Source organism: Notechis scutatus, chromosome 4, assembly GCF_049901735.1.
Source record: "Notechis scutatus isolate UNSWTSFEM ecotype Mainland chromosome 4, rNotScu1.2, whole genome shotgun sequence".
NCBI classification, from domain to species: Eukaryota; Metazoa; Chordata; class Lepidosauria; order Squamata; family Elapidae; genus Notechis; species Notechis scutatus.
Window position 1 is genome coordinate 74,305,321 of NC_142012.1, and position 18,743 is coordinate 74,324,063.

The window sequence follows — 18,743 nt, forward strand, 5'->3', positions numbered from 1 at the left end:
TTATGGTCCCTTCTCATATTGTTATCTCTTCAAGAGGTGACAAGTTTCTAGACTTCTGGCTCCAGTCCTCCAGTTGTATATCATGTGCAAGTTATGCAGAATCAATATAAGATTTAATATATTCAGGTTACATCAAAAAGGATTACTTGTACCAACTTCCCCCCTCTTCTTCCATTGAAGAATGGCAGATACACGGATCTGACACCTTGATGCTTTCTTGCTGAGGTTTGAATGCCCATCTTGTTGTTTTGCAGGAGTCCCCAGAAGGAAGATCGGATCTCCATGTCAGAGGAATATTTGGAGTACAAGCATATCAAGGCTAAACTCCGCCTCCTGGAGGTTCTCATCAGCAAACACGACGTCTCCAAAACCATCTGAAGCCAGTAAAACTTCCTGATGGCAGGAAAGACAACGCCTGGCTCTTTCTGCCCAGTGATTTGCTCTTGCGCTTCCTTAAGGTGATAATGCTCAGGTGAGCATAGCAGAAAGGTCGTGGAGCAGGCATGAGACTGCACAAGGAAGGAGTAACTGGATGGAGGACAGGCTCTTCCCTGTGAATTCTCTCCTATTTCCAGAATCTGTTTTCACCTGGACATTTGCCTGCTGCTGAGTTAAAGGGAAGCAGCAGCCCTATGCAATTTCATGAAGATGGCTTGGGAATCCCAAAGCTCTGCTGAAACATACTTGCTATCCAAACGATCTGGCCACCATCATTTGAACAACGGTGCTCAAAACATTGGAAGGGCAAAGAAGTCAGCAGGATTTGATCTGCGCTTCCCAGAGGGAAGCCTATGTGTGTGTATGCAGCTGAGCTTTGTTGGTACATCCAAAATTACGAATTCTTGAAGGGCAAAATCTCACAATTATGAAATCCCAGTTCAATTCGCCCTTCAAAATTAATTGCACAACCTCCTGAGATACAAGCCTGAGATATTCCAGCAATCTTACCAAGAACCACAAAATGACAAGTCTCTTGTGAGATTTTTGCCCTTCTGGCATTGAAATCTCATGAGATTTGTATGGGATCAGGGAGATTTTTCCAAGATTCAGTAATCTTGTGAAAGGGCCAATTCAGGAATCTTGGTATCACCCACTGCCTGCCTCTCACCACTTTTGGGCAAGAATGCCATAATTCTACACAAGGAACAACACCAAGCATTGACATCTGATGGAAGCTGTCATGATGTCCTACTCATCAGAATGTCATGAATTATGTAACATGGGTTTAGTCACCCAAATTGCAATTGCAAATCAGAATACATGGTGCTAAAGTACAGTGTTCGGCTGTTGAGAATCTTCATCTTTCTCCATCTTCCTTTCTCTTTTTGGTAAATAAGAAGGCAGCATTTGGTGCTTTTAATGCAAAGACATGAGCAATGCTTAGTGAAATTCTCACAATAATTCTTACAAAAATATTCAAGGGCCAGTAGGGAGCATTTGGGCTATGAGATCAGTTCTCAGTCCCCAGGACTAAATTATGCAATAATTTTTAAAAGGGTGGGTGAATTGTTGTTCTGTGCACATTGAAGGAAATTTTTAGAAAATGCAGTTGTTTGCAGATTTCAGCTTGCTGTAGAGAGAATTTTGTGTGCAAGGTTGCTGCCAAAGCTGGATCAGTTTTGTGTTTATCCAGCTGAAGTGTTTATATTGCAGTTTTCCTCTCTGTTGTGGACATCAGCATATCTGCATTCTCTGTTTTTACCACTTCTGACTTTTCTTAAATAGGGATTGGGTGGATTATGACTTAATGCCTTTTGATGGGTTAGTATTGAGAAGCCGAGCAATTGGAGAGTCATCTCTACACATTTGCAGAGGCTTACACTTTAGTTAAGCCTTGGGTCAATTGATGTTCTAGAGGTGCCTCCTTCCCAAAGTGGCCTTGTTCTGCTCTGCCACTCATGGACTCTGGGGGAAGGTTCTGGATGCTACAAAGACACGTAGAATGTTCCATCCAGGCTGTGGAAGTGGTGGAGAAGCACTGAGAACAGGAATGTTTGATTCAGACAGGGAGGGCATCCTTTGGAAAATAGCTGAGTGGGTTATTGTACTCTTACTTGCTGAAGGAACAGGTTATTTTCTGAACTATTGACTCTACGGGCAGCTAACTAGATTAGCTTAGTTTCTTGATTTTGCACAAAGTGTACAACTACTTTTGGCTGAGTGCTGGAGTTCTCTCCCATTTGCATTGTGCTGTCTACTAAGAGTGTACAAACATGGACTTATAGGGAAAACGTCATGAAAAGTGGACTAATTTCTCTCTTGGACACTTCAGTACTGCTTTCGGGCTTTATAAAATTGGTCTGAGCTTTATCATAGAAGCCATTCTGCTGAAACAAAAATACTAGAAGTCAGAGATGGTATTCAGCAGGTTCTGACCAGTTTTGGAAAATTTTTGAGTAGTTCGGGGATCGGTGGTAGTCTTCCCCCAGGAGTGGGGTGGGAATGGAGATTTTGCAGCATATCCTTCCCCTGCCATGTCCACCAAGCCACACCATGCCCACCAAGCCACGCCCACAGAACCGGTAGTAAAAAAAATTGAATCCCACCACTTCTAGAAGTGTAGTTTATACAGCCTCCACAATCACTTGGGGTTCTAAAAATACATTTGCATTTGTGTGCGAGTTTAAGTGTGCATGTAGGTGTGCTGACTAATTCTCTTCCATCCCAGAGCCAGGGTTTGGGAAAACCATACCTCCCCATCTGTCCCATAAAACCAAGAAGGACCCATGCTCCTTTGGGTTTAAGGTGCCTGTGGGAAGCTTCTGGGAACCAAATTCCACCAGCCCCATCTGCTCTATAAATGTCCAGGGAGGATCTAATGCCATATGAAGGACTACACTGTGGATATTCTCACCTGTGGTTTAGAAGATCCTGCTTGGGGTATGAGAAATATGGACTTCCCCTCTTCCCCTCCCATATTATCCCTTCCTTGTCCTTCTGCATGCAAGTTCTCCCCTTCTGGTCCTGAAAATTGGCTGCAGGAAAGGATCAACTGAAAAGTGATTCCAGAAGCCCCAAGATGTCGCATTGAGGAAGGGAACCCCAGGTAGAGAGCTCGGTTTCTCCTCCTTGAGAGGTCAGAGATGGAAGCGAAGCAAGGGAGTGATAATACTTGCCAGTTGCCAGCCGTGTGCCTACCTGTCAGTCTTTTGAGACTGATCAGGTGAAGTCTGACTGCATCCATCCTTTGTTGAGAGAGTGAGAGTGAGAGGGTGAGACTTTTGCCTTTTTCCTTTCCCATCCCCTTTCCTGTACTCTCGTGAAGTAGGGAAGAATCAGTCCATTTCCCATGTTTAACACATTGCTTTTCCACCCATCCCTTCTGTTTAGCCTCTCCAAGGTCAGCTCTGTGACCGCATCCTGTTCCAAGTGACTTTTAAAACTATTCCTGCAAGCTTGGAAGGTTCATCCCCTCCCCAGCTGTAGAAATCTGTTTTGGTTTGGCATTGTGCATGTTGGCATGCATGTCATTCCCTTTGTAATTGGGAATTAAGTTATTGGCTGCTTTTTAATGGCTCAGGGCTATCCTTTGATATTTCTTTAGGAGAAGGTCATTCCGATATGGAAGGGCAAAGAGGGGGGAGGGAGGGAGTGAACCTCTATATTAAGCATGTTAGTGGGGCTATTTTAGGTATGAATTCAAAGTTTCAAGCAAAGTTTGTTTGTGATACTTGTCTATCACAATCTTCCCCATACTTGTGTCTTGATGATGGATCACATTAAACTTCATCATCCCTAAAGACTATGACAATTGTAGACCAAGATCTTGAGGAGATACTTTGGAAATTTAGACCTGTGCCTTAAAATTGGTCTGGGTACCTGTAACTCATTATAATCAACTAGAAAACAATGTGAACTAAAGGTGCACATGATAAAGTCATATATACAGTCTTCACTAAACAAGTCCCCTCCCTACCCCAGATATCTTCAGTTTCCAGAACTCCCCCATCTTTGGGTGAGAATTCTTTGAGGAGAAACTCATATATGGAGAAGTGTTGTAGACAAAAATGCCTGTAAGAACAGAATAAAAGTGCACGTATCCAATTATTTTAATGTTCTTTTAAATTAGATATTACCATGCACCTTCCAGAACAAATCTCTCACCCACGGTTGGAATTAGTTTAGTGGGTAAATATGCTTTGATTGCTTTGCAGCAAAACAGCTTTTAAGATGCAACAACGTTCACTATCTTAATGGTGGAAGCTTCCTCCTTCTTGGGATGGGTTGTGACACAGGTATTGTCAGTTTCTCGGTGCTTCGATTGTAATGTGGCTGAAAGCAACAGCAGGAGAAATTCACCCTCACGAACTATATGCTCCTAATCAGTCAAATCTTTGGAGTGGATACAGAGTCTAAATCCTGCAGTGTGTTTATGTATGTTGTTGGCTTTCCACACTCAGTGGTAAGATACTTCACCATGGTGGTTCTCATTTTCATTATCCTTCGTTCTGATTTTGGACCTTATTTCTCCATGCTTCTGTTTTGCCCGGTTGGGTGTGTCCATTTGTTTGTGTTTTCTGATGAATGTTGAGATGCTTGCTTTGCTCATGAGCTCAACAGAAACACAAGAATTGTCACAGCCAACAGATAAAGTGACCACTGGTCATATCCAGAGTCACTGGATAAAATAGCTTCCTCAAGAGCAAAACAATACAAATAATTGTTCCTCTCTATACTATTTCCGAAAGTAAATGTTAAAATGAGAGGTGATTTGGTGGAACTCTGCTTGATATTCACCAATATCTGGCATTAGTTTATTTTGAGGAATAGAAAAGATAAGTGCTTAAGAGGTCAGAGTTACGTGCCATCCCTTTTGAGAATAATGTATTTATGCAAGGAGCTAAAAATAAATAAATGCAGGCCACACAGCAGTTTTCCTATCTCATATCTGTGGGGAGTGGGAAGAATATTCATTTACCAACGAAGTGACTTTTCAGCTTTGGTAAGGAACATACAACAGATACTGAGACAGTAGGAAAGATTTCATAAAAGGAGTTTAAACTCTGGTGAAGAATGGCAAGATTTTGTGAAGCTTCTGCGTGACAAAAATGAAGACCATAGCAACTTGTTCCTTTCTGGCCACTCTCGGCCTAAGACGTTTTAATCAGATTAATGGGGATCAGACCAAACACTTCTCTCATTTTAATTCCTGTAGCATTTCTGTTTTGACCTTTCCATGCACCACCAAACACAAGGGGTTGAATTCAAAAGGGTGCAAATTATTCAGGAAAAGGTCATGGGCTAAAAAGGTGTGCTTAGTATATGTTTAGCGCAGAAATTAAGCAGCGAAAATCCATATATTTTGAAAAGGCAGAGTTTTTAAAGAAGGAAGATTAGGCGCTTATGGGTGTGTGTGTGGAAAAACCCTTAAACAGGAAAGAGTAGCCAATACATTTCAGGGTTTGGAGTTGTAAACTACCCCATCCTCTTCAAGAAAAAAAAAAAACCTCCAGGACTTGGTTGATAGTAACCAAAATGAAACGAACTACTTGGTGGTCCATTCTAGTCTTTATTTGTGTAGCACTTTTCTGTAGCACAATACTATAAAATGTTGCTTTTTATGATTACCAAAGCTTGTTTGAAAGCATGCACTTTGTAGGATCTTAATATTTCACGTGTGACGATCGCCCAAGGTACTCTGTTATAGTGATAATAGTTTATTGCATTATGATGTATGCAGATATTTAACCTAAGTGTCATGGTTATGAATGGCGGATGGTTGGGTTACTGTTTTCTAATTTGGTTTACTATAGGCTAGAGGTTGAAAAGGAATAGATTTTATAAGGTAGTTATTCTCGCAGCTTAAAATAGATCACTTCGACATGGAGGATGGTTGAGTCTGAGGTGGACAATCAGGAGGCTTCATAAGAAACACAGGTTTAATGGCAACCAGATTCAAAGAAGACTCCAGGAAGAGATGCAAGACTGTCTTTAGCTTTCGGGGTTCATCTTTTTGTAACAATGGCACAAAAAGGAGAGGCAGAGCCCTTGGTCTTGTCACTCTGGCACACAAATGAAGGAAGATTCCCACAGGCAAAGAGAGATGTGGGCGAGGACAGGACCAGCTGAGATGTTCGTGTGTGGAGGGTGGTGATTTCACAAACATCAGAAATGGCGAGAAAGCCCAGGGAGACACCTCTCCAAGAACCAGAGCTTTGTGCCAAAGGTGGACAGGGTCTACTGCAAGAGTCTTCAACCTTGGTGAAGCCTGGTGGACTTCAACTCCCAGAATTCCCCACCCAGCCCACTTTGAATTCTGGGAGTTGAAGTCCACCAGGCTTAAAGTTGTCAAGGTTGAAGACCCCTGGTCTACTACTCCTTCTGCTATAGTGTCATAAAGAAAGGCATTTGATGAATTCCATTATCCACCAACCTTGTCTGTAGGTCCCGATATGTAAAAGTTGAAGCATGATTTCTTAAAAAAAAGGGGGGGAGGGGAGGAATCTTTTAATGATTTGGGAAAGGTCCGTGTCCCATGACTAAACTAAGTGGATTTTTGTTTGTTTGTATGTTTGTTTGTTTGTATGGCAATTGATGTTTCAGTGTCGTTGGCTGCATCATTTATAACTGAACCAGAATGGTCTCCTTCATAAATCTGTTTTAATTAAAACTCATGTCAGAGCAACAGGAACAGATACACAAGTTATTTGAAGTTTACAAACTACATCTTTGATAAGGGAAAAATGCTGTCATGACATGTGTACAGTTGCTATTAAAATGCCATCTATATATTCTATATGATTGTATAATATTTTATACAACAGTACAAATAAAATATTTTTCTATTATGATGAAACACAGGCCTTCTGTTTGTTTGTTAGCTCATATAAATAACATAAATAACACTGTCGAACGACACATTGGAAGTGCTGACATATTTTTCTCCCCTAGGCTTGTGAGGGTTAATCATGCTGCCGTTACACCTGTTCATGCTGTTTAGAAATATTCCAGTTAAGTTGTTCAGTAGGTTAAAATGAATGCATATTTAAACACCATTTAGAAGCCAGGAGATTTTATTTTACTCAAGCTTGTTTATATAGATTTGTTACATTTGGCAGTATGGAGAGAGGAGGGACAAATTAACACCCATTGCAGCACCTAGATGTATAAATGGTTGCCGGGGGGGGGTGAAAGAAAAGAAAATTAAAAATACCCTCAAGATGTTGAACAGTTGAAAGCAGTGGTGGATCAGGAGGAAGGAACGTGGGGAATGCCAAGGGCAGAACTACATGCTACGCAGGGCGGCTGCAGATAATACTATCTCCGTGTGGAGCTCCTTTCCTTTCTCCCCCATGACATGGGGACCCACTGGCTGGCACAGTGAGGCCATCCCATCCCGTGTCCCCACCAGCAGCATCCAGCTGGAACAGGGAAAGGACATAAGCTGAGGGTACAACGACCAGCATGCTCGGTTTCAATGCTGTAGGGCAGAAGGGGAGAAAGATACTTCAGTGGATACCGGTTAGGGAGCTGGCCCAGCTTGGCTGGAACATGGAGCTCTGCTCAGGTAGGAACTGCTGGGTCACTGGGGAGGGCATTTCGTCATGCGTCTGATGTGGAGAGTGGAGAGAGGGTGTAGGCAACGAAGGAGGGTCCTAAGGAGGGTGGGGGATGGAAATTAGCGTCCCACACTGATGTTACATGTCTTGCAGCTTGGATCTTTCTTGGCATTGGCAGTGGACAAACTCATGAGTTGGTGGCCGGTGATTTCTGCCACTGTGCCAAGGGAGAGGTTGACCGGGTCAGTGTAAACCACTTCCAAGATGACATCCTGTGCATGGTGGTAAACCATGACCCCGTCTTCTTCGGTGCAGGTCAGGAATTTGTTATCCTGCAAGTTCAGCTGGGGCAGGCGCTGCTTGCAGAATTCGTCACCCAGCGAGCCGACGGGGGCAAGGACAAGAATGACATAGTGGTAGGCCGTGTACATGCAGTAGAAGTCCCCGAAGTACAAATTTGTGTTTGGGTTGAAAAGTTTCTCAGCTGCAATCTCGAACCTGTATCTTCCGTAAGGTGAATCTTGGGGGGGCTTCCCGGTGTTGAATTCGGTGTGGCAGCTAAAGAAGATCCCCTCCAGCTTCCCGCTGATAGGAGAGCCATGGCTGCCGCTGTTATCCTTAACCGAGGGCTGCAGGACGCTCCCATGCTGCTCTCTAGGAGTAAAGGATGGGGAACATGTTAGTTCTACTGTGGCATGAGAGCACGGGGGCCATGCAGATCCCCATGGCTCAACCCCCATATCCTGTTTGCATTTATGCAGAGAAACTGGACAATACTGGTAGAGATCAAATCTGCTTTTGTCGTGGAGCTGTGTATCTTATGGGAGAGAGGGCCTCAAATTTTAGGTAGTGTGTGATATTGAATGGGACACCAAAAGCAGTCCAGGGTGGCCCCTCTGATTTTTAGAATAGAAACTACAATTTAAAAGTTACAACAATCTGTATCGCAGTCAATCTACTTCTGTCCCCTTCCCAAGAGTCACTGGATTTGGACGGAGGAATACACATTGTGACACATCAATGGTAAGATTGTTGTCCACAAAGCTAAGCGTGCCCTTAGGGCAAAGGAGAAAAACTGATGCCTTAGGAAGAGTTCCAGTTCTACTTTGTCTTTTTCTATGCTTTCCATGCATTGAAATGAAGAAAACTTTAGATGGGGTTCATCTTCTGTGGGTTTTGTTTTTTTTTTAAAAAAAATTTCTCAGAAACAAGACTGTGGATTTTACATCTCAGAGGGCTAAGATGAACATCATTAAAAGTTGGGACGACCATTTTAGGCCACGAGGAGGGGCAACACAGCTACCCCATTTTGGATGGCAACACAGCGCCCCCCAGTGCCAGATGAGCTAATCAGTAATGAAGCTACTCCAAAACTATACGTTGTTAATTCTTTCCTGGACACCATAGAATAGAATAGAATTCTTTATTGACCAAGTGTGATTGGACACACAAGGAATTTGTCTTGGTGAAAATGCTCTCAGTGTACATAAAAGAAAAGTTACATACATCAAGAGTCAAGAATCATCAGGTACAACACTTAATAATAGTCATAGAGCACAAATAAGCAATCAAATCATACTAGGAAACAGTCAATATAAATCGAAAGGATACAAGTGACAAAGTTACAGTCATCCAGTCACAAGTGGGAGGGGGTGGGCGATAAGGAACGATGAGAAGATTAATAGTAATAGTAGTGCAGACTTTGTAAATAGCTGGAGAGTGTTGAGGGAATTATTTGTTTAGCAGAGTGATGACGTTCAGGAAAAAAACTATCCTTGTGTCTAGTTGTTCTGGTGTGCAGTGCTCTATAGTGTCGTTTTGAGGGTTGGAGTTGAAACAGTTTATGTCCAGGTTGTGAGGGACTTCTATATTATAAATACTTGGTTTTTCTGTTTTTAATGCTGTATCTGGTAAAACTGCTTTGCTTTTTTTTTTAGATTTCAAGAATATTGGAACTAAATCTACCGAAGAATACTACCTGCTATTCACTTATAAATGATAACACTTGCAGGGAACTGTCGCTAATTAAGAAGCAGATTGCTCCTAGATCTGATGCATTGAGCGCTTCCTTGTCACTTATCAGTGGGAAAAGCCATCCTCTTATCTCCCCCACATGCAATCAGGCATCCCTGAAAGCTGGCTCTTTCTGCCTTCGCTTACCTGATGTAGTCGAAGTATTCTTTGTGCTGATTCCGGTAAAAGACTGAAAATTTAAGCATACGCCCTGCAATGACTTCCGCCTTTTCCAACAGTTGTGTCAAGTGAACCTTGGAATAATCTGTGAATACGAAACATTTTTGTTAGGGAGGACGATACACAGGTGCTTCCAAACAGTTAATTGACGGTGCAATTATCAGCTGGGACCCCAAAGCTAGCAACACACACCTATCCATACGTGCCACCCCTATTTCACCATTGGTTATTCTCTTTCAGGGTAAGCAACACGATGTCAAATTCAGAAGGAGAGTAAGACACAGTAGGGAAAGGAAAGAAAGGAGGAAAGGAAAAAAGAAAAGAAAAGGTGATTGTCAGCTGGCGCTCCATTCAAAATCCAAGAAAGAAATACTTAGACTCTTTTAATTAGAGAAAAGATATCTTGTACTGGAAATGAAGTGGTAGCAACAAGAGAATTCTGTATCTGAGGAAATAGGTGCGTAAATCACATATACAAAGTGATGGAAACGTTCCCACCCCCAATAGTTGAATTGGCTCATCCAATTAAAAGTTGTGACTGTCATCATGTGGACATCTTCAGGTGGTGATGAAGTTTCTGTCCGTTGACCTTGGCATACTTTGATAAAGGTTTGCAGTTGCGCAGAGAAAAGAAAGCTAAGCAAGAAATAGAAACCTAAGCAAGAATGTACTTTCCCCCCTCCTCAGTTTATACAATACTAGTTTTTACCACCTCCAGCTTGCTTCCCAACTTGTCTCCCCTCCTCCCCCCATTACTTATGGCAGCCAAAAGATGCAAAGCAATAGTAGAAGATCTTGAAGGCTGACATTGATCTTAATAGCAACATTATTTAGTATACTTATCCGTATCTTCCTCTTCTTGCAAATTACCTTGCTTCTGTCATGTCCATACATTGATTCATATCCCACCTTTTGTTCTCAATTTCTCAACTCTCTCCCTCTCCCTCCCTCCCTCCCTCTCTAGATTGGATATCCATTTGTCTGACCCCTTCAAGGTCCCTTCCAACTATGTTATTCTGTTATTTCATCAACTTTGTCCAAGTGTGACTTTCTTGGTCTTCCTTTTTTGTCTTTCACTCTTCCTTCATGCATTCATTTTGTGGTTCTATCCTCCTTCCTTCTCTACGGATCAGCAAACCACCTAAATGCAATTTTTTTTTCATCCTGGTCACTTACTTTAGTGTTCACCTTTGCAACAATCCAGTTCCCCTTGTCCCTTGACTTCCTATTTTCCTGTCTTTCTCACAATCTTCTGGAGCCCCTGACTCCCAGGGGATTCTCCTGGCCTACTTAGTGCTCTGTGCCAGAGGTGGGTATTCAGCAGGTTCTGACCAGTTCTGGAGAACCGATAGCGGAAATTTTGAGTAGTTCGGAGAACCGGCAAATCCCACCTCTTACTGGCCCCGCCCCCACCTATTCTCTGCCTCCCATTGAGTCCCAGCTGATCGGCTGGGTCTTCTTTTGTTGCTCTGCACAGGAGAACGGAGCTGGGAAGCAGGTTAGTGGGGTGGGGAGGGAATGGGGATATCCTTCCCCCGCCATGCCCACCAAGCCACGCCCACAGAAGTGGCAATACATTTTTTTTGAATCCCACCACTGCTCTGTGCCACAGTGGCCAATCTGGCACCCAGCCATTTCTGCTTCTTTTAACTGCCATTTGTTTCTGACAAGCTGCCTCTTGGCCATAGGCTGGTTCTCACAGGCAGAAGACTCACCTGCCGTACAGAATTCAATAATCTCACTCCATTCTGAAACTGTGTAGTCTCCATCCACTTGCTTGGAGGCCGTCTGCACGGCCACTGTGTATTCAGTCCGTGGGCTCAGGAACCAGTGACCACGGACAGTCATAGGCAGGGGGACAGCTTTTGCCACTAGTTTTGTAGGCACATCCTAGTTGTGTAGGAAAAAGGTAGGAAAAAGTAAGAAGACAGAAAGACTTCCAGAAGATAAGTCAGCCTCCCAACCGTTGAACCTCTTCTCCCCACCTTGGTATTCTCCACTTTCAAGAAGAACAGCTGTGGAGTGGACAAGCAACACCCTGTGCTAGGACACCACCACACAAACAATACAAAATTACACAATGCACGTCAAATTATTTCTACAGTGTATTATGATGGATGTGATATTCATCATGCTTTTTTCCAGATACCTGTGATTGGGGGTTCTGGATCGGGTTAGTTTCTTACTAGAATTCAAAGGTTTTGAATGTTATTTTCTCTTGTTGGTTGACAAATGGAAGATAATCATTCAGGGGATAGGCCATGACATGGAAGGAAGGAAGGAAGGAAGGAAGGAAGGAAGGAAGGAAGGAAGGAAGGAAGGAAGGAAGGAAGGAAGGAAGGAAGGAAGGAAGGAAATTGGCATTTCCTGAATGCTTCTCTTACATTAGTTCCACTAACAAACATAACATATTGGTTAGCTAGGAGAAGCAGAATTATTTGCCAGTGTTGGTATTGCATCATCTGAATGGCATTAGCAAACATCTAGAAGTCCACTAGATGGCAGCAAGGTAATACTGCAAAGTCTAATCCTGATGTCTTGCCATCTTCTGGCAATTTGAATTATTACAGCCCAGATACAGTAGTCCTAAATATGGAAGGCTGTAAAACTAGAGATATTTCTTCATTTTCTTGAGAAAGATATCTAAATAGGCAGAAGAGATGGAATCAGAATATGGTTGCAAGTATTATAGCAATTCCACATTTCATAGGGAATGAGTTCATCTTCCAATTAAAATTTCTTTAGCATTTCTGGTTCACTATTGGGTTGGTGGGCTTCTGTGAAAGGAGATTATCAGGGTGTTTCTTATATTTGACCAGATTTCTAAAGCTATCCATATTGTAAGACAGTTCTTTCAAGCGTGCCATTTACCATCCATTACAACGAAAGCTCCTTGAAAGCTATTTATGGCAGGCCAACAGTCTGGTAATCCTAAACAGATTAAGACAAATCAGGGTAAATACAGGATAACATATATGTGGAAAAGTGAGCCTTCACACCAATCTTAAAACATTTCCTAGAAGCGAAAACCTAATACAACCAATAAAATATTATACAGGAAATACTGCAAGTAATAAAATATACGACCACCGTTACTTTCCCCCTCTAAAGATGTATCATGAATGAACAGTGTCATAAATAAAGAATAAGAATAAAAGATAATCTGAAATAATATGTCCCCCTAAAAGAATGAAAGGCCATCCTTTTTGAGTTTCTCTTCTTATCTGATTAGAATAATATTGCATAAATAAAGTATAAGTGAGAAATACAAGAATAATGAAAATAAACAGGAACAGCCATTTATTAAAACAGCTACACAGGATGGACCCTGGTTTGTAAGTAATGTTATACAGATCAGGATTCAGTGAGCCTTCCTGGTTTGGTTTACTGGTCTAACTGGAAGCAAAACGAGATGGCATCCAACCCTCCCTGGGAAGGGCAAAATGTTGCCTCTTCAGCAGAGCAGGCCAACCTTTGCGTTTCTACCTCCTTCTCTTGTAATTACTGAAATATCATCCTTATTCAGACTCAGTGATATTCATAGATATAGTTCCTTTACATCTGAATATCCAATTCTCCAGGCAGAAGTGACCATAGTAGCTACTAATAAGAAACATTCACTAAGTAGGTAATCATGCTGGAAGAGGGAGCAAAATGGTCTTGGAGAAAAAAAAGATCATAACATGGGTATCATATATTATTATACGATATCCCAGATATATTCGAGCGATGAATGTCATCAAAGGAGGCATATTCTCAGGCAGCAAAGCTCAGAATTGCAGGCTAAAATGGATCTTACAAAAGGTCGTTGACTGGGTTTTTGTTTTGTTTTTTGAGAGAGAGAATTGAAGACCACTGTTTCAGGGACATTCTGGGACCTAGTAAATGCTTCAGAAGCAGAAGATCATTAACGAAGTTCGTAAAGTTCCTCAGAAGCAGAATAATTCACTTGGACTAGAGGCCAGCCATTGACAGGGAAGCTGCTATTGGCAGTGGAGATAATTAAGGAGAGAGTCACCTTGTCAGGGAGAGCCCCGAGGGCTGCAGGAGGACAGAAGAGGAGAAAATTGCAAATGTGTTTTCTAGTTTTGTTTCCAGAAGGAAAGAACTACACAGATTCCTGAAAGGAATCTTTCATAGAATAGAATTCTTTATTGGTCAAGTGTGATTGGACACACAAGGACTTTAACGTTAGTCTAGTACAGGGGTCGCCAACCTTTTGGATCTCAGGGACCACCAAACTCATAATTTTAAATCCCATGGACCAGAGACCCTGGGACAATCCCAAAAAAAGTCTGCAGGAGAATTCCTCACCCTGTTTTCCTACCGATCGATCGTTCTTTATTTGGGATCGCAGGATACCGTCTCCAGCTCCGTTCTCAGGGGGAGAGAGAGAGAGACTTTTGGCTTCATGCAAGGAAAGCAGCAGAAGCAACAGAAGTCTTTCTTTCTCTCCCCCAAACTCAACCAGAAATGAGTTTTTGTGAGACTTGTTGCTTCGATGCAGCCTCTTGGAGCAGGATGCCTTGCATGGTCCCAAAGATTCATTTCTTCACATACCACCAGTGGTCCCCGGCCCACTGGTTGGCGACCACTGGTTTGGATGATCTGGATGAACTTTCCACCTGGGTTGAGTTGCCATCCGTGAGCTGAGCTACCGACTGTCTCTTGACTGTTTATGTCTATTAGCCCATCCTGTTCTTCCCATAATCTCTCACATTCCATCACACTTCAGTGCAAATGCAATTTCCACTTTGGATGGGGAGGGAAGAAGTGAGAACATGCTTGGGTGTGCAACAGCAGGAATAGCACCAGTTGCTCATTTGCTTGCCCGCCCAGTTCAAACAGTGATGGGGCAGGTTTAGTCCCAGAGATCAGCTATCCGTGCCCTTTGGGTCTTTTCAGGAATGAAAGACCACTACCAGCCAAGGAAACAACTCTTGTCATAGTCCCAGTATTGTGGAATTCTCTCTCTCTCTCACACACACAAAAGATTTTCCTTTCTTCTCTCCAAAAGGAATACATACAGTCCTCACTGAGCCCAAAATTTATCTTACTAAGTGAGAAATTTGCTAAATGACTTTTTACGACTTTTCCCTCCACATTTGTTAAGTGAATCATTGTAGTTGTTAAATTAGTAACAACAGTTATTAAATTAATAGGTTGTTAAGTGAATCTAGCTTCCCCATAGACTTTGCTTGTCAGAAGGGGATCATAGGACTCTTCAACTGGCATAAATTTGAGTTACAGCTGTGTGAAAAAGTCCTGCACGCTTTCAGTTTTAAGCTGTATTTACACATGTTTGATCAACTTTTCACTCATAGAAACCATGCAAAATTGGTACTTTGATGAACATTTCTGTACTCGGTTTGAGATGCATAATTTTTATTAATATAACCAAAGTCTTTTTAAGACACCACATTGTCACCAAAGATCACGTGCAAAGGCTTATCCAGTCTATGCCGAAGCGATGCTGCCTGGTAATAAGCAATAAGGGCTGGCCAATCTCATATTAGTAACCATGTTTGGTTATCTAAACAGTCCTTTTCAGGGCCACAAACAATAAAAATGCTAACAAAACACTAGCATCAGCCTTAGTAATTGCAACACGCATGCCACTGGGTATGCATCAGTTAATCTGTTTTCATAGTCATTGTAAGCATGCATTGTAAGCATGCAAGAAAATCCACCCCCATCCAAACAGCACCAAATTGCAAAAAGCTTATGCTTTTCACTTAAAAACCACCAGTATTTATTTAAATATAACAATATTTGCATAGCAGTTAGCATAAAATATCATAAAATCAATGGTCTATCCAAAAAATGTCATAAACCATAAAGTATAAAGCATGCAGGACTTTTTCACACAGCTATAATTTTCAAGCATCTGAATGGAAATCACATGATTACAAGGATGCTGCAATGGTCATAAGTGTGAAAAATAGTCATAAGTCACTTTTTTCAGTGCAGTTGTAGTTTTGAAGGGTCACAAAACAAATTGTGTAAGTCGAGGATTACCCATATAAGATTGTTCTGCTGAGGAGCAGAGCACCTTCTAAATGTTCCTTTTAAAGGGAGATCTGCATATATTTTTGTATTGTGGCCTCTACATACATTAATAACAACGATAATGCAAACACCATGATGGCACAGATATCAAAATACTTCACTGGAACATCTGTAAAAATTATCACAGGCCAATGACAAAAAAATTGGTGAGAACATACAAGTTAAAAAAAGGAGTTGAAAAATGAACAAGTTAAAACATTGAGGGATTTCTGGGGACTTCCGGTTGCAAGGCTTCGGCGGCGGCAGGAATCTGCTTCTCTGCGGGTCCCTGCTGCGCTCGCCGCTGAGGTACCCCCGATCCAACTGGATTTGGGGGTTGTCGCTGCCCCGAAGAAGCAGCGGAAGATAGAGGAGATCCGGGCAGGGGTCTGGGGATATCGCACCCCCTTTCCCCAGCCGGCTAGACTCCTTTTTCCTGAGGTGGTGGAGTGGCTGTCAGAAATGGCAGCCCCAAAGGAATCTTCAACCGGATAAGAATGTGCAGGAGGAAGACCGAAGGAGAAGTTTTCTTGGCTGAACCGGGACACTAAGTAACTTTTAAAACCCTGGAAACCTGACTTTCGGATTGATACATTTGTTTCCAAAAGAAGTTGTTACGGCGGCGAAAGTGCTGAAGGAAAGTTCACCCCCCTTCCTTACGGAGAAAGCAAATGAGCACAGAAAAACCTGCTTCTTTAAGGTAAAAATAAGCTCTTTGTTATAAGTGGGAAGGAGAGGACTAAAAAAGAAATCTTTAAAATTTATTGGAGGAGACGCCTTGAAGATTATAAGACCAACAACTAACTGTAATACGGCTTTAAAATATATTTGGGATTTTGCCCCAGGAGGAAAAGTTGCAAAGAGAAGAAGAGGAAATAATTTCTGTCTGTTTGGATTGTTTGATAACTTTGACATTTGCAAATTACTTTAAGATTAAAAACATCAGGGTTGTTCTTAAAAACTTACAATGGCACTATCTGTGGATCAACTAAAAATGGAATATGAAAAACTAAAAGAAAGAGGACAAAATGACAAGGATTCATTGGGAGCTGTCTTCCACTTCTTAGAAATGGCAGTTTCTACGTACCAGCAAATACTTCAGGAAGGAGAAGAAGAAGAAGAAAAGGAAGCCATTTTTAATGGACAAAAAAGTTTGATTAAGAAAGAAAATAGGAAGAGAGGAAAGAAAAATGAGAATTTAAGATTTAATAAAACAACCATGAAAAAGAAAAATAAGGTGGAAAAAAGGTACAATGTTAGAAAGCAATTGAAAAGAGAATTACAACAGAGAGGGGAAGCTAAAAAGGTGGAGGTTAGGAGAGGGGGGGGGGCAAAAAGATCAGATTGGAGAAGAAAGGGAGGGAAAAAGGGAAAAAAAGCCACGGTCTTAAACAAGATATCTTTTTTAGAGATAAAGGATAAAGGATAGCCTATAATTTAAGAAAGATTCTGCAAGAGTACATAAGATAGTATTGTAGTATTGTAGTATTTGCATTTAAAATAGTCTATTGGAATATTATAAGATTTAATAAAATATTAAAATGTTTTATAATGATAGATTTCAATATTTAATAAAATATCAAAGAGAATGTGTAAAATGATTAATGCTTAGCTATACTATTAAGTAGAATTAGAATTAGAATGGAAATTATATATTTAACTATATTATAAGTTTATTATTCTTTTTTTTTTTTCAAAATGCAACATGTAGAATGTACCAAGCAGAATCAGGATAGAAATTATGTATTACTTTAAGTGTTACTTTAGGGAAAGGCGTCACACCTTAAAAGTGATTACAGGGGAAATTCTTTGCTAAAGAGAAGAGATAAATAAATGATTGGAAAAGAACGGACAAAAGATACAAACATAATGATTTTGAAATAAGATGAAATAAACAAAATATAATTAAGAGAGTGAAAAGAAGGGAGAAGTTATATAGAAAATATAGAATGGTTAATAAGATATGAATGGTATATAAGGTGAGCATGAATTTGATTTAGGTCTGTAAAAAAAGATGTAACCCGGGGCTAAGCCACTTTTCAAAAGATGTTTTATGTTTTATGTTGCTGTTAACTATGTTTTGATTGTGAATTAATACAACCTTGGAGGAATAAAACTAAAGGGAGAGAAATTTGGAAAAGACATGTATAAATGATAATTAAGGAGATTTTATCTTTCTATGTTTTGTTTTATGTTTTGTATTTTGTGTGTTTATGCCTGGTTGAGAATTAATTATGCTTTAAAAAATAATGTTTTATTTGCCTTGTTAAAACTTATAAGTAATTTTTTGAGAAAGGAGGTTTTATACTTTGATGTGCTATGTTTTGTTTGTTTTTAAAATCAATAAAACTTGTTTAAAAAAAACAAACATTGAGGGATTTCTGAATATAGACCGACAAAGTTTTGGCGCACAATGCACCAGATATAACTGTGGTTGAACTGAAGGAAGTGTGGTTAATTGATGTGCCAATATCAGGAGATAGTAAACAAAGAATTGGAGAAGATCATGAAGTATCAAGATCTGAAAATCAAAGTGGAACAATTGTGGCATAAACCAGCTGGAATGGTCCCAGTGCTTCTCCAAAAAACCAAAATATCAAAAAACCTTAGACGACTCTTAGAAATTGTGCATTGACACAATTTCCATCTGTCTGTGGCAAAAAGTCACACTGTTCAGGTCTGCACATATACTAACCGTGATATGGTATGATATTCCATGTTCTTGGGAAGAACATGATGCTTATGAAGGCCAACACCAACTAAAAAACCAGCAATGGTGACTTCACATTGTTGTGTATATAAAAATAAATCACATTTAGGCTTGCGACGCTAGACTGACATAAACCCAGGTTTTTGGAGGTTCACATTTGTACCTGGAACTCTGTTATTGACTTAACACATTCCTATCACAATTGGAGTAAGAAGACTAATAATTTTGGGAGCACCTGTGTTAAGGTAGCTTTAGTTGGGCTAAATAATTCTTGTTGTTTTTATAACAGCCTT

At 40.9% G+C, this 18,743-nt stretch overlaps 2 protein-coding genes across 9 annotated transcripts in view; one reads left to right on the forward strand and one right to left on the reverse strand.

The window, feature by feature from the left end:
- FAM13C (family with sequence similarity 13 member C) overlaps nt 1–6,796 on the forward strand; it is a 47,973-nt gene extending 41,177 nt beyond the window's left edge. For all 7 annotated transcript variants that reach the window (XM_087963830.1, XM_087963831.1, XM_087963832.1 and 4 more), the window contains one exon: nt 255–6,796. In XM_087963830.1, coding sequence (XP_087819956.1) covers nt 255–378 — 124 coding nt within the window. In that variant the 3' untranslated portion in view covers nt 379–6,796. The remainder of the gene's footprint in view (nt 1–254) is intronic.
- Nucleotides 6,421–18,743, reverse strand: part of PHYHIPL (phytanoyl-CoA 2-hydroxylase interacting protein like) — a 63,188-nt gene continuing 50,865 nt past the window's right edge. For both annotated transcript variants that reach the window (XM_087963836.1, XM_026674227.2), the window contains exons 3-5: nt 11,408–11,582; nt 9,660–9,777; nt 6,421–8,153 (exon numbers count right to left, since the gene is read on the reverse strand). In XM_087963836.1, coding sequence (XP_087819962.1) covers nt 7,619–8,153; nt 9,660–9,777; nt 11,408–11,582 — 828 coding nt within the window. In that variant the 3' untranslated portion in view covers nt 6,421–7,618. The remainder of the gene's footprint in view (nt 8,154–9,659; nt 9,778–11,407; nt 11,583–18,743) is intronic.